Genomic DNA, 15,445 nt, shown 5'->3' with positions numbered 1-15,445 from the left:
TGATAATATTAGTCATACATCATACATCACACATGCTGTGGCATTCTTTGGTGTAAGATTTTTCACTTGTACTAGTATTGCCTGTATACTGCTGCCAATGAGTAAGTTTTTCGACAACACCTCTTAATAATAAAGCACATTAAATGTAATCGCTTCTTTGTGAAAATACTAACTTTTTTCATGATAATATCATTCATAATCTCTCTGGCATTCTTTGGTGTAACATTTTTAGGCTTGTTGTAATAGTATCGCCCGTATACTGCAGCAAGGCGTTCTATTTCCAGGTCCATGCTATACCTCTGCGCTCCAGCTGGGTAATGACTTGTGCCTATGCCCCGTCAGGGAGCTTCGTTGCATGCGGCGGCCTAGACAACATCTGTTCCATCTACAGTCTTAAGACGAGGGAAGGCAACGTGCGAGTGACTAGAGAATTACCTGGCCACACTGGCTACCTATCCTGTTGTCGATTTATTGACGATAATCAAATAGTCACAAGTTCTGGAGACATGACTTGGTGAGTGGTGTGATTCTTGTGGAGAGGTTCTTGTGCGTTTAACTTTTAAACAAGAATTAAAAAGGAGGGGGGGGGGGGATTTTGAGAAATGAGATGTATCTTCCGAAATAGTGCAATATTGAATCAGATGGAGATTTACCTTCAGTTTAAGTTTTGTATTAATACAAAGATAATAAATTGTATATCTGATTTCTTTCTTGATTGTGTATAATCCCTGAATGCATGTTTATGAATAAGTATCTAAATGTAAATTATTTGATGGAGAATAAGTTTGCATTCATATTTTTTAGTATCAGCCATTATAAGAATTACCATGAACTTTCAGTGGAATGATTTGTTTCCAATTTTTAGCAAAAAAAAAGTATGCAATGACTCAGCAGAAGATTAAAAAAAAAAAAAACAAAAAAAAAACACTCCTTGCCAAGTACATGGCTTTTGCAGCACCCTTGTGTTCACATCAAACTTCTGTACATTTCAGTGCATTGTGGGACATAGAGACAGGTCAGAACACAACCACGTTCGCAGGGCACACTGGAGACGTCATGAGCTTGTCTCTGGCACCAGACATGAGGACTTTTGTATCTGGTGCATGTGACGCATCAGCTAAGGTAGGTTATGGGTGAAGATTTTTTGACTTGGTTTATTATTTTAGTGGAAAAGAAACCCCTCTCTGCTATCCCTCTGTTAAGTTTTGAAATGATAGCAAGAGATTAATAGCTGAGATATGTAGGTGGCGCTTGTGTCTCATCAGTCGAGGTAGGTCTTGGAAATGCTGGTTTATTCAGTTTTAGGAATATTTTATGCATGAGAAGGGGCAGAGATAAAGGTTATGGAAAATCTCTGTGGTTTTCAGTTTTTAAAAATTAACATAATTTATAGACTATAGAAAAGAATAGAGTAATCTATTACCTCTAATGTGTTGTTCAAGATTTCCTGCCAATTTTGTCAGTGGGGAAAGAATGAGTCAAAAATGAATACATTAAGTATGGAACGCCATCCACGCAAAAAATCAGACTTGCAATTTAATAGCCAAATGGCATTCTAACAGCCTACAAGAAATCTAACAGTGGTCAAAATAAACTAATAGCCAACCCATAAAATTTAACAGTGATAAAAAATCCAATAGCCAAATCATAAAATTTGACAGCGTTAAAAAATCTTACAGCCAACTCATAATCTTACAGCCAACTTCTCAAAACAGGCAAGTCAGCATCTAACGCTAGAGGTCACTGCTGTCACGGGTCTATCCGTGGACGGCGCGTAAAGTGATGACGTCATCTGGAGCCTGAGAGATGTTGTTTAACATCCACATTACGTGGATGGAAGGTCGAATCAGAACTAATATGAAAGAGTATTTTGCCACCGGAATCCGTGGAGTTCCTTCTCGAAAGATGCACAAGAAAACGGTGTTCAGTTTCAAACCCCCGCACTAAGTAATGCAAGGTTACATCGCGTAGGGTAAAACATGGCGGTGCCTAGGACGCATTGTCCTATCATAGGCCGCAACTGGACGTAATCTGCATATGCATGAATCAAAACTGTGACCTAATTTCACCTAATACATAATCTGGTAAGATGGTAATACAAGTCCAACGTTCATCGCATTACAATCACCGATGGGATGACAGTGAACGTTCTATTTAAAATGATTCTTTTAGAAACATATATTTATAAGTGATTTAATATATAGAACAAGATAAAACAAACGCTTTGTTGAAAAGATTTTTATTATAAAATAAAAATATGGTAAAGGGACCAAAACAATGGGGAAATAATTCTATGTATACTGAGGCTTTTTTGCTCTTACATTTTCACGCTAAATTCATTCCAGATTAATATCAAAACCACATAAAATATTCAATTAGGACAAACATATGCGTACTTGGGAGTTTATCTTTATGTTACATGTTCATATACAGAAAAGAGAATATATTACAAGCACTGGGAGTTACATTCATATTTAAATGACGTCATCACTTTACGCGCCGTCCACGGATAGACCCGTGACAGCAGTGACCTCTAGCGTTAGATGCTGACTTGCCTGTTTTGAGAAGTTGGCTGTAAGATTATGAGTTGGCTGTAAGATTTTTTAACGCTGTTAAATTTTATGAGTTGGCTATTAGATTTTTCAACACTGTTAAATTTTATGAGTTGGCTATTAGATTATTTTGACCACTGTTAGATTTCTTGTAGGCTGTTAGAATGTCATTTGGCTATTAAATTGCAAGTCTGATTTTTTGCGTGGATGGCGTTCCATAATTAAGCTAAGCAGAAAAGTAGTACCCCATGCCCAGCTGAATTTTACAATTTTCTGAAGCTGTCTCTTTGTCTGTTTTTATGGTATTTCTGCATAGAATAATGATCATGTTATCCAGAGATTTCAATTGCTTTCCACTGCTCTGTTTTTTTTTTTTGTTTTTTTTCCTCTCGTCCCATATATGTCCCATCGGAACACATCGAGTCTATTATCTAGTTACCAAATGCCAAAGCCTTCTACAATGGCCAACATAAGTGCTTTGCTGTCCTGGGCACCTCTTGCAAATATTCTAGTTGGTGTGATACATCAAACCTAGATCAGAAGCTTTGGCAGCTGTTTTACTATACATGATAGAAGATTTGGACCAGTTTTGGCACAAATCTAGTTTTTAGTACTGAGTGCCCATTCTAGTGTTAGTAATGTGTTGAAAAGAGAGATATTTGATCTGTTTAGTTTAAAAGAGGGAAAAAAAAAAGGGAAAAAATGGCCAAAAAGCAGGTCTGCACTTCCAAGACTGGATGTTTGGGTGGGCAAGATAATCGATAATTACTGTCAGTGTGAAAATATAAACCATTTCTTTCTTTTTGCACAACTAATTTATAAGATTATTATTTATGTGGGAAAAAATATATTTCATAATGTATAATTATTATGAGAGTACCTGTAAATAAAAGAAATAAGCATTACTAAATAAAAATGATTTTAAAAAATGAGCAAGGTCTAGTAAAGCAAAGTTATTGTACCACCAGCGTAGGCGCTGGCGGTACACATGGTTTTAGTCCCGACCCGTATGTTCCGCCGGCTCCTGCGGCTCCGCCGCCAAGTCACCGTTACCGCTTCTCCTCCTAGACGGTAAGAGCCTCCATACCCATCTCTTGGATTTAGGTCACCTATAATCTCAACTCGTTCCACGTAAAATTTGGGCTTTGTCGGTATTGGGGTCTAGGTGTGGCACTCATTGCAATGCACCCTTGTCCAAAAATGGCAAAATTAAATGCTAATTATCTCCCCTACAGAAGGAATTATGGGAAAAATTTCTACAGACAGCTTTCCTAAAGTCATATGTGTAGATTTCAAATATGCCCTTGGATTTGACCTTTGACCTTTATTTTAAGGTCAAACGGGCCAAAATTTTCAAAAAAACAAAATTTTTGCCGAAAAAAAAATTATTTGCGGTCTTATTCAGACACCACACAGACTTAACTAATAATATTAATGGAAAGTGTTACCCTTCAGGTCATCTTTCATCTCCGTGAATTTGGGGTCAATCGGTGCATTTTCACGGGAGTAGCGGCCATAAGATATCGAAACTGAAAACTGTCTCTAATTCGGGAACCGTTAATGCTAGACACCCATTCTTTTTTGCATTTTGTAGAGCATGTAAAGCCCAACACTGGAGGTGGTCTCCGTTTTTTTGTATTCCATACGGTTTTCGAGTTACGCTGTATCAAAAAGTACATATTGGTGGTGAAAGCAAAATGTGCAGTACGGTAATGGATAATAAATTTTGAACTCCGGAAAAATAAAACATAAGGCTTGGCAAAGCAGACAACTTGTGGTCAAAAATGACATTATTTCATCATATTTGAACATCTGGAACTTCAGAGCACCTCCCATTTCAAGAATTTTGACCAAAATGACCTTGTCTTTATTTTAATTAATTTTTTTTGTAGGAAATTTATGGCACATTATGGTAACTCCAAAATTATAACATTTAGTCCCTTATATCTCCAAAACTGGCAGAGATAGGACCATAGTTACTATTGAACTTGAATAGGAAGTCATACACTGGCAATCTAAATGTGACCTTAAAATTGACCTTTGACCTACTTTTCACCATGAACTGAACTTTGCAAATTTTGCTTCCTTTTTATCTCCAAAACTGGCAGAGATAGGTCCATAGTTTCTATTGAACTTGAATAGGAAGTCATATACTGGCAATCTAAATGTGACCTTAAAATTGACCTTTGACCTACTTTTCACCATGAACTGAACTTTGCAAATTTTGCTTCCCTTTTATCTCCAAAACTGGCAGAGATAGGTCCATAGTTACTATTGAACTTGAATAGGAAGTCATATACTGGCAATCTAAATGTGACCTTAAAATTGACCTTTGACCTACTTTTCACCATGAACTGAACTTTGCAAATTTTGCTTCCCTTTTATCTCCAAAACTGGCAGAGATAGGTCCATAGTTACTATTGAACTTGAATAGGAAGTCATATACTGGCAATCTAAATGTGACCTTAAAATTGACCTTTGACCTACTTTTCACCATGAACTGAACTTTTCAAATTTTGATTCCTTTTATCTCCAAAACTGGCAGAGATAGGTCCATAGTTACTATTGAAGTTGAATAGGAAGTCATATACTGGCAATCCAAATGTGACCTTAAAATTGACCTTTGACCTACTTTTCACCAAGAACTGAACTTTGCAAATTTTGCTTCCTTTTTATCTCCAAAACTGGCAGAGATAGGTCCATAGTTACTATTGAAGTTGAATAGGAAGACATATACTGGCAATCTAAATGTGACCTTAAAATTGACCTTTGACCTACTTTTCACCATGAACTGAACTTTGCAAATTTTGATTCCCTTTTATCTCCAAAACTGGCAGAGATAGGTCCATAGTCTCTATTGAAGTTGAATAGGAAGTCATATACTGGCAATCTTAAAGTGACCTTGAAATTGACCTTTGACCTACTTTTCACCATGAACTGAACTTTGCATAGTTTGCTTCCCCTTTATCTCCAAAACTGGCAGAGATAGGTCCATAGTTACTATTGAACGTGAATAGGAAGTCATATACTGGCAATCTAAGTGTGACCTTGAAATTGACCTTTGACCTACTTATTATCATGAACTGAACTCTGCTAATTTCTTTCTCTTTTAACTCCAAACCTGGCAGAGATAGGCCCATAGTTACTATTGAAGTTGAATAGGAAGTCATATACTGGCAATTTACTGTGACCTTGGAATTGACCTTTGACCTACCTTGCGATGAACTTAACTTTGATTGTACCATTTTTAGTAATATATATATTTTTTGCATATTTTGAAAATTCTTGTTGATTGCATTTTTACAGCTTGTCAAGCACAAGACTGGTGGCTGTGTTCCTTATTTTGTATATGTGGGGGTCTATATGAATGCGCTTGCTCCAGCTGGTGGTACAATATTCGGAGGCGGTATCGCCTCTCTGATCCTCTAGTTTAAAGTGAAAACACATGCACACCAGAGACATAAAATGAATTAATAACTAGAGCAGACCAGGTTTGTTTCCCCAGGGGAAAAGGGTGTAAACATACCAGTTTTTATTGCTGTTGATCAATGCTATTTCAACAATGGAAAAAAATGACGGGCATTTCCAGTTGTTATAGGAAACCTATATATTGATCTCTGTATCAGGCTGTTTCTCTCTTGATGGCTCCCAAACCTTGCCACAGACTATATGTTAGGGTTTGATTCATATTATGCTGGTTCAATATTAATAAGGCAGAAAGCCAGTCTACTATAAAATGTCATGTGCAGTTGCGATATTCTTGTGTGAAATAGAACTGGTGTTAAACACATTGATGGGGGAACACTTGAGCCCAAAAAATGTCTTAGCCCTCTGGGTTTCTTTAAAATTTACCACATCTACTGCTAATTAAGAAAAATTGTTGAAAGATTTATTTGGTGGCCTTGAGCATTATGCTTCATGCCAAGTAAGAAGGGTCAGTCCAAGAAAGATGGACCTATTTACCTTGCAGACTACAAAACACAGGATAAAGTTTGGTTGCTTTTGTTTAGTAGCTCTTCCCCTGACTAATCGTCATTGTCAGATATAGGCTGAATAGTACGGTGTAGGCTGCATAGTATATGGGATGAGGAGTATATAGATAAGTAACCTTATGCATTTGTAATAATCAAGACTGCAGGAAATCAATTCTGTTGAGAGGTTCTGGGAAAGTGTACATAAGGCACAAACCAAGGTTTTGTACACAAAAGCACAGAAAATGTGTCGATTTACACTGTCAATATGAATGAATATGTATTATAGGGGGGCATGTGTGAGTGAAGATGTGGTTTACCGTGGATCTTTACCTTGGATTAAAATTTAGAGAGTAATTAATGAATATAAAAAAGATTTTTGTAGCTTGCATAACAGGAATCATTTTTTAATCAATGTTCATTTAAGAGTAATAATATGTAAGTCTATATGGTAAAAGGAAGTAAGAAGGGAAAGAACAAAGGAGATTGATAATCAGATGAGTGTATGGTACATGTAAAACTATGGGACTGGTAATTGTGAAATGTATGCAGAGAGCCCCCTTTGCTATGTCTCCAGTGCATTCAGTCATACTAATGACCTTTATATGGATCAATACTTTTCACATTATGAACGCCTACGTACCAACGCTTGGAAGGTGGGGCATCTGAGATTTTGAATGGCTCTGTTTAAAGTGGAAAGCATTGGCTGACAGCGAACTGGGCTGCAAATTTTGTTTCTTTTGGAGGATATTTTGGTTTGTGTGCAAATGAGTTTCAAAAGAAAAAAAAAATAGGAGTGAAAATGTGAGTGTGTAGAAGGGGGAGGGAGAGTAGGAATTATCTCCTGTATTTTATTTGCCTTATTTCCACCTCAGGAAATATATATTACAGATAATTTTTTACCTTTGTGTAAGAAAGTTTGCATGTTTGCTTGGCTCATTACAAAGGGGAAAAAATGCAAAAAATCTCCTCAGTCTTGAGGATGTTAAGTGATAATATAAAGAAATCCATGTATGCATCTGATGCACATCTTTTTATAGCACCTGCCTCACTTCTCCACACTTCTCTCATGTCTACAAGCTCTACTGTATGTCATGTCTTATTTTGTCAGATATTTTCTGGAAAAAAAAAAGGTAGGGCAATTACTCAAAATTTTCAGACAACTCGTCCTATTAATCTAATGTCTAATTTTTTCAGACATAAAATCATTTGTTCATACCAAAAGCTTGGTATATGACAATATCCTCACTCGACTTTTGAAATTTTATAAATCAACCAATTATCTCTATTGTGAAAATATTTTTAAGCAAGATTGGTCGAGTTTGGTGAGTAATCGGAGTTTATAAGCAGGCAGGTGCTTGGTGAAGGGAAGTCTTAACTGTACGTCTTTAATGGAGATAGTAACAGCTGGGTAGTAGTTCATGTGCAGGAAGCTTTTACCTACAGAGGGCAAAAATGGTACATGTTGTGTAAGTGCTGTTCTCTGCAGCACACCTGGGCCTCCACTTGGGCAGAGTTAACAGTTTGGAGATGATTTCTACAGGGAGATTTTACAGAATGTTCACACCCTTTTCTATGTCTACAATAGCAGTGTAACATTTACAAGAGAATATGTGAATTTAGATTCTATTTATAATGTTCACACCCTTGTCTATATCAACAGACAACAATAGCTGTTTAACAATTTCTAGGGAATATGTCAATTGATATTCTGTATATAATGTTCCAAGAAGGTCTAAAAATGGACATGATATGTAATGCTCACATCCTTGTCTTTATCTACAAAAGCAGTTAAATGTTTCCAAGAGAATGTGTATTGTCTGTACCCTGTCTGTATCTATAATAGCAGTTAAACGATTCCAAGAAAATCAATAAAAAGATTCTCTATTTATTGACCATATCCTTGTCTATATCTACACATACAATTATTAACAGTTTTAAGTTCATTTCTACAAGAATATTTCCACATCCTTGTCTATATCTATAGTAGCAGTTAAACAGTTTAAAGAGATGCTATATTGGACTCATTACAGCAGAGATATTGTTTTCGGCAAAAAATTGGGCAAATTACATCCATGATAGTACCCAACTTACAAGGGAATTCCTCTTAGCTTTGTGAATGCTGTATATTAAGGTTACCCAGTTGTAGTTTTCAAACAGAGGATGAAAATGGAATCACACAAGATAGGAGCTCATTCTATCTGTCCATCTTCATCTCTCTCGTACCTTTTTAGGCATTGGGTTTATTTTAACTATGAGTTCAATAAAAATGAGAAAAAGAGATCACTCCGAAGGTTTAAATCTTGTGCTTCTCGTGTAGTGCTTCACATTTAGTGCTCCAAAATAAGCATTTTATTTTTTATGTGCAATGTCAGTCACTGTGATTTAAAAGCCTTTTGTGGATAATAATAATAATAATAATAATTTGATCTCTCGTTGTTACATTTACATTGAAATAAATTAAAAAGCTATAAAATAGAGGACACACTTAAGGCAAAAACTCACACACAACACAGTACATGTTACAACACTGCTTTTGAGAGTAAGGTCAGTTGTGAAAGTAGAGTACTAGTTCCACATGCATACCATGGCTTTTATCAACAGATGAACTGATGTTTTCTTCTATTCTCCTTGCAGCTATGGGACACCAGAGACGGAATGTGTCACCAGACTTTCACAGGACACGAATCTGATATTAATGCCATCACAGTGAGTAAATCTAATTGGACTTTTTAGGTTTTATTTTAAAAGTGCATTTTTTTTTATTTCCATGTACTAGTTAAATGTTTCAGTCAGTACTTCTTAACATCTTTTTACTTGGAAATTAATGAGAAAAGTTATTTGTTACTAGACTGGTTGCTTTCATAATTATATTTGTGCCATCAGCAATGGTGCAGTGGATTAAAAAATGGCAAGTGTCTTTCCCCAGGCCTCCCATCTTATCATGCTCTGCTCCCTGACATAATGACAATATCTTCTTCAGTATTTTCCCAACGGCTATGCCTTTGCCACCGGCTCGGATGATGCCACATGCAGGTTATTTGACATTCGTGCTGATCAGGAGATCGGCATGTATTCACACGACAACATCATCTGCGGGATCACGTCAGTTGCCTTTTCCAAGAGTGGCCGACTTCTACTGGGCGGCTACGATGATTTCAACTGCAATGTTTGGGATACTTTGAGGCAAGACAGAGCCGGTGAGTACATTTGGTGTGGTGATTGTGGTTGCATATGTAGATTATCATTTGATGCCTGATGGAAAGTGATAGTCTATGCCCAGTTGTGTGAAGGGCACCTATTAATTTTGAAAATATCTTGATATTTAAATATAAATGTTTGTTCCTTAATGACAGTTCATTAAGTGGGTCTTAAATTTTTTTTATTTTCATTTTTTTGCCTGACCTTTTTAGTCAAATGAAGACCTTTTTGGTTCCCTTAGAAATGATATGTTTGCTGGACTGTGAGGCCTTTTCTGTCTTATAAAGAACCCCGTTTTTATGACTGTTTCAGGTGTGCTGGCTGGTCATGACAATCGTGTGAGTTGCCTAGGCGTCACAGAGGACGGCATGGCTGTAGCCACAGGCTCCTGGGACAGTTTCCTTAAGATATGGAACTAGTCTCCCCAGGCACGACGCACAGACGTTGAGGAAATAAACAAACATATAGATATCAAACAAGATGAAGAAGAAAAGGAGGAATAAAAGACATTTTTAAAAAAAATTTCCATCATCATGAAGTCCAAAATAGACAAAGAAGACATTAAAAAAAAAAGCAACATAAAAAGACTCGAGATCAACTATGGCAAGGCTGTTTCTATATATTTATGATGATCTGTTTTTTTCTCCGTAGTGAGCTTACTGCGGAAGAGGAGGGCACATCAAAGGGGAGTCAGAACAACAAGTCATTTCAAACATTAGTAACTAAATTGTAAGTCAGTCAGTATGTCAGCAGGCATGTGTGTGTGTTTATAGTTTTCTTGTGCTGTCAAAAGGGAAGGAAGCCCCTCCTCTGAAAGTATATTCAACGGAGACCGCAAACGTGCTGCTTATTTCTGTAGCAGTAGTTGCCAGGGTCAAGGGCATGTCAAGGTTATTGCCTTGAGCATAAAGGGTGAAGGTCACTGGTCACGGGGACCTTGAGAAGGGGGTGCTACTGCTATGTCACATATGGCAGGATCTTGATCTGTCAGCACTTGCTTTAACTTTTAACTCATTTATAGGTTTGAGGCTTTGGGTTAGTCAACAGCGTGACCACTCTTGTAAGAGTGCAGGGGTTCAAAGTTACTTACCAGCACACAGTGAAAAATGACTGCTGGCTGTAAAAGGTAACTCCTGTGGAAGGTTTTGTTATATCATCAGATTCAGTAAAACCAACTTTGTGCACCAAGTGTTTTTTTTTTTTTTTTTCTCTCTAGAAGATCGAGTTGAGAAAATATTGCAGGCAGAGAGCAAGAAAAAAATTAAGAATTGTCTTGAGAGATTTGTTTTGATACGGAGGATCTTTTCCTACAGTGCAATAGGGTCTCATTTCTAAATCTAAAAAAACTTTTTAAAAGTTTATTTTAAGTTGCTTGTGTAATGTACCGAGTATGTTAAGGCTTGGGGCTGGTAAAGGACTATAGTTGTTGAGCAGTGTTTAAGTCCTTTAAGCTTAAGTGATATGTGTATTTCACAATAGATTGGAAACTGTGGGAATGTCACTTTCACATTTGCTGGGTTTCGGTGATATTTGAAATTCTAAAAGTATGAAATCTTGGCAAAGGACAAGTTTCCATTGGCTCGCTTGAATTACTGCCCATGCTGCATTGAACTTGCTCTACCTTTGTTTGCCATTGCATACAGCCAATGTACATTTGTATGTGTATAGAAATTTCTACCTTGTAGAGACTCGCACATTGATGATGTCACAGTCAAGTTTGTGGCATGGCAGGCTTTTGTATCGTTGTTCACTAGGTATAAAGTCAAGGCACCCGCTTTCCATCATTTTTGTTCATAGCACTGATTATAGGAGGCAATAGTGGGGCATGATGGCAAGGTGGGCCGAGACACTGACTTAGGGTTCAGTTTTACAAAATTGAGTAAGATAGAAAAATTTATTTGAAAATTTGTGAAATCTACATTGTTTTAGTTTTGGCTCATCTGGAAAGGTATAGTCTCTCTGGAAGGATGGCTGGGGGGTATCAGATGAATGGAATATTCAGTGCATGCATTTAAAAAAGAAACAAGGGGAAAGGGGGAAGCCCTAGAAGTACCAGTGGCAACTGAAGCAGCAACAAAGGAATCTAGGTTATATTTGGAAGGGCTTTTTAAGATTATTTTCTGGAAAAAAATTAAATGAGGTCAACACAATGCCTCTAACAACAGCAGACAGTTTCGAGTTACTTGGTCATTGACTGATGTTGAATTGGAAAAAAAAATGTTTTGCAAATCCTCTTCTGGAATATATTTGTTTGTGCTTGGAAGCTTTGGTGAAGTAATGGTCTTTGAGCTGTAGCCAGTGAATTGAATATTCTTCTCGGTTTGAACATGCTGTTATAGAGAATCTTGTACACTATGCCATTGGCAATGGAAATATTGGGCTTTATTAGCATTTTGAAAGAGAGCAGTCATTTACCTGATGGCCCTTAATATTCAACTGTAAATGAAACACAATGCTATTGAAAGTTCATTTACAAGAGGCAAAGCCTTGGGTTCTTTTGATAGGTATGGATGATACTCAATTATGTCATGACCTGATAAAATTTACGTACAAAGTTAAGTCACTGGCATGGATAAATGATTTGGCATGTTTAGTTACATTCATTTTCAAAGGCAGAGAGAGAGAGAGAGGTACATGCATACTTGCCATTGTACCCAGTCTTGAATGAACTGTTGGGGATATATAATTCAGCAGTCTCATTTGATCGACCCGGAAATGTGAAGCCCAATTTTGTCATTGGCCTAATTCTTTTGACCTTCAAATGGTTGACATTTGACACCGTGACCTTCTAAGAGGTGAAGGCCATTGGTTTGAGTCCTGTGTCACCGACTCTGTTGTCTTGTGCAAGAAGAGTTGTAACCAAAGTGTGCATTGCTTTAATTCTAAACTGCCATCCTGCCTGTTCCCTCTTCAAATCGTAACTGACTGCAAGACCTATATCATTAACATTACGATATGATAAGATGTAACACTATTATGATTATTATTCCTACTATCGGGCCAGACAAAGTTGTTGTTGTATAGTTCTATAGTGTGAAAACAATTATGTGTAAGTAAGTATAAGCTAGAAAACTTTTTTGTACAGTATCACTGTTTCATGTTCTTATTATTATTATTATTACTTCTTGTAGATGGAAAATATCTACAGAACAACATATTGTGAAACCTCATAGAATCTAGTGAAATGAGATTGAGAGTTTTTTTATTTCTCAATTTATGATAAGATAAATCATAGCTTGCGCGGCCAACAAGAAGCCCTAAAATTTGTTTTAAGTGTAATATCAAGAGAACTGAAGTAGATTGCGTGGCAAAAGTAGCCCAGAATTTGGTTTTATTGTATGGGGCAGTGCTATCAAGATAAAGTTAATATATTATTGATATTATTAATCAAGCTTGGTAATACTTTAGTAAATGATGTTTCATAGTACAATTATGAGGATGATGATAATGATGTGAAGCGATTACGTGAAGCTTTGTATTTGGCTCAAGCAGTTATTCTTATTCTCTTATATAACATGCATACTTTTCGTGTAACTGTATTGTAAGTAAGTGTAATAAATTCTTTGTCAATACTGGTTGTTTTCTGTGTTTTGAATGGGCAAAATAGATGAGAAAGACATGATGAACGAGGTAAAAATGGATAACTGGCACTTAAATTTGTCTGTTGCTCTACAAATGCCATGGTCTTATCAGACGTAACAGTTTATAATTATGGATGAATCAGCAGAGTCGAAACATAAAATGGTTATAATTTTAAGAAGCTAGTCTCGACCAAAACGACCAGTATATCACGTATGCAATGCAAAACCTGACGCTTTGGTAATGGGTAGAGCATCCGCCTTTGAGAAAGTTTTCAATACTTCCTTATACCTAATATATCTAATCATAACAACCATGTGAAGTCGCGACCACTGAAATCCCCGTCAATCAGCTCGCGTACTGGTGATGTCGCAGTTAGGTACAGTTGAAAGCAAGGGGGGGAAGTATACGATTTTTGTGGTGAAGTCTACCAAACACGTAAAGATCAGTTATGTAAAGTGTTGGCAAACATGGAAAGGGGGGGGGATTGTCATCAGCAAAAACGAAACTGAAAGTGACCAGGTATAGCGATGGAGGCCAATATGCCAGTTAAAAGGAATTGGGTGATCAAGTTAAGGAATCTCTTTCGTGACACTGGTTGTCAATGCATTCACAATTGCACTGGTTGCGACAGCACAACTACCGCAATCGATTTGACTTTCCAGGTACAATTCATTCCATTGCGTTATATTCTAAGGTAGTACGAAGTCGGTGAAGCGTCACCGTGTTTTTCACCAGGTCAGGTTAGATCAGGTTAGACCAGGTCGGGTATGGTCACGCCTGTTTAAATCTGCGTGGATACACACCATTACCTAATCTAATGAAGTTTTAGTCGCTGTTAATCATGTTATCCACTATATTCTCCTATTGCATTTGAATGCGAAAAAAAAAAAAAAAAAAAAAAAAAACACGAGAAATTGAAATTGGCGATGGGAGATACACATGGTAAAGGCGATATATAGAAGGGGATCGAATGCAACCCCTGACGACACGAATGACACCTTAATTTTTACTTATAGATAGTTACTAATTGAAATGCCAAATTACGAGTAGATTGGTTGCCCCAAAACAACTCATGTTTTTCCCTTTTTAATCAGTTTATTTCCACCTGAAACCTCACTGCTTTCAGTTTTTTTTCTTCTTTTTTTAGAGAGAGAGAGAGAGAGGCGTCTCTTATTGTGCTCTTTACTTCTTTTACCCAGGGGTTTGGGCTGTTAGACAAATATTTTACCCCATATTATTTTTGTTTTTCTTCTTTTTATCTCTGTTCTGTCTTGTTTTCTGAAGATTAACCAGGTGACCACAGTTTTTCTCTCTGTATCGTTTGTTTCGCAATATTAATATCCTCGTCTTTATATTTATAACACGGTAGTGTTATACAATTTGTCTCTGCCTTTAAATCACATTTTCAATCACGGAAGAGAAACCAAAATTAGAAACAAAAATCTCGGTAGAGTAATTTATTTAAGTAATTGAAGATACACCCCTTTCAGATGACAGAAAATGGAAACCCGGTGCCGACTCTAAAATTGTAGAAATACTTTGGCCTCATTATAGTCATTTCGCTCTTTTGATCTTTTCCACCAAAAACAGTCACTACACCTGGGGAAATTTCAGTTGAGGCCATTCCCAGGTCCGAGCGTTATGTAACCTTCCTACCCGGAGAACATATCCGTGTTCAGGGCTACTATGAAATGTAATATAGTCCCTGTATTTAGTTTTCTGATACTTCCTATTAATCACGTATGTTACCTTTAGTTCCTTTATTATTCCTATAAATTACACACATTTAGTGATAGTGATTGGACACGCAGGACTTAGAACGATTCCCTATAAAATGAGGGCTTCTCAGTTAGTGAGAGAGAGACCCCGGGAGATCGTCGTGACTGTCCCTGCCTGCGTGCCAGATTGTAGCCCGTCAACAAATAAAGATCTTCATGAGATACCATTGATGTCTTCGGTGTTTTCAAGTTTGCTACTCGCTCGGAATTAAGTAACCAACCGGGGTTACATATTCCATTTCGATTTCCTCCTCCTTCTTGTCACAAGAAGACATGATTTTTAAACATTATCGGGCAAAGAATCAAAATAAATGGGAAGATACACGCTTTCCAGCAACAAACTTATCTCATTGTTTTCAGA

General features: G+C 36.9%; 1 protein-coding gene across 2 annotated transcripts in view; it reads left to right on the top strand.

Annotated features, from left to right (window-relative positions):
* Positions 1–13,296, top strand: part of LOC106175130 (guanine nucleotide-binding protein subunit beta) — a 28,430-nt gene extending 15,134 nt beyond the window's left edge. For both annotated transcript variants that reach the window (XM_013557096.3, XM_013557014.2), the window contains 5 exons: positions 285–514; positions 993–1,122; positions 9,161–9,232; positions 9,507–9,723; positions 10,037–13,296. In XM_013557096.3, coding sequence (XP_013412550.1) covers positions 285–514; positions 993–1,122; positions 9,161–9,232; positions 9,507–9,723; positions 10,037–10,143 — 756 coding nt within the window. In that variant the 3' untranslated portion in view covers positions 10,144–13,296. The remainder of the gene's footprint in view (positions 1–284; positions 515–992; positions 1,123–9,160; positions 9,233–9,506; positions 9,724–10,036) is intronic.
* Positions 13,297–15,445: the final 2,149 nt, after the last annotated feature.

Source organism: Lingula anatina, chromosome 9 (genome assembly GCF_051362555.1).
Source record: "Lingula anatina isolate TDL-2025a chromosome 9, LinAna3.0, whole genome shotgun sequence".
Taxonomy (NCBI): domain Eukaryota; kingdom Metazoa; phylum Brachiopoda; class Lingulata; order Lingulida; family Lingulidae; genus Lingula; species Lingula anatina.
The sequence above is the reverse complement of the archived record's forward strand: the minus strand, read 5'-3'. Positions and strand labels throughout refer to the sequence as shown.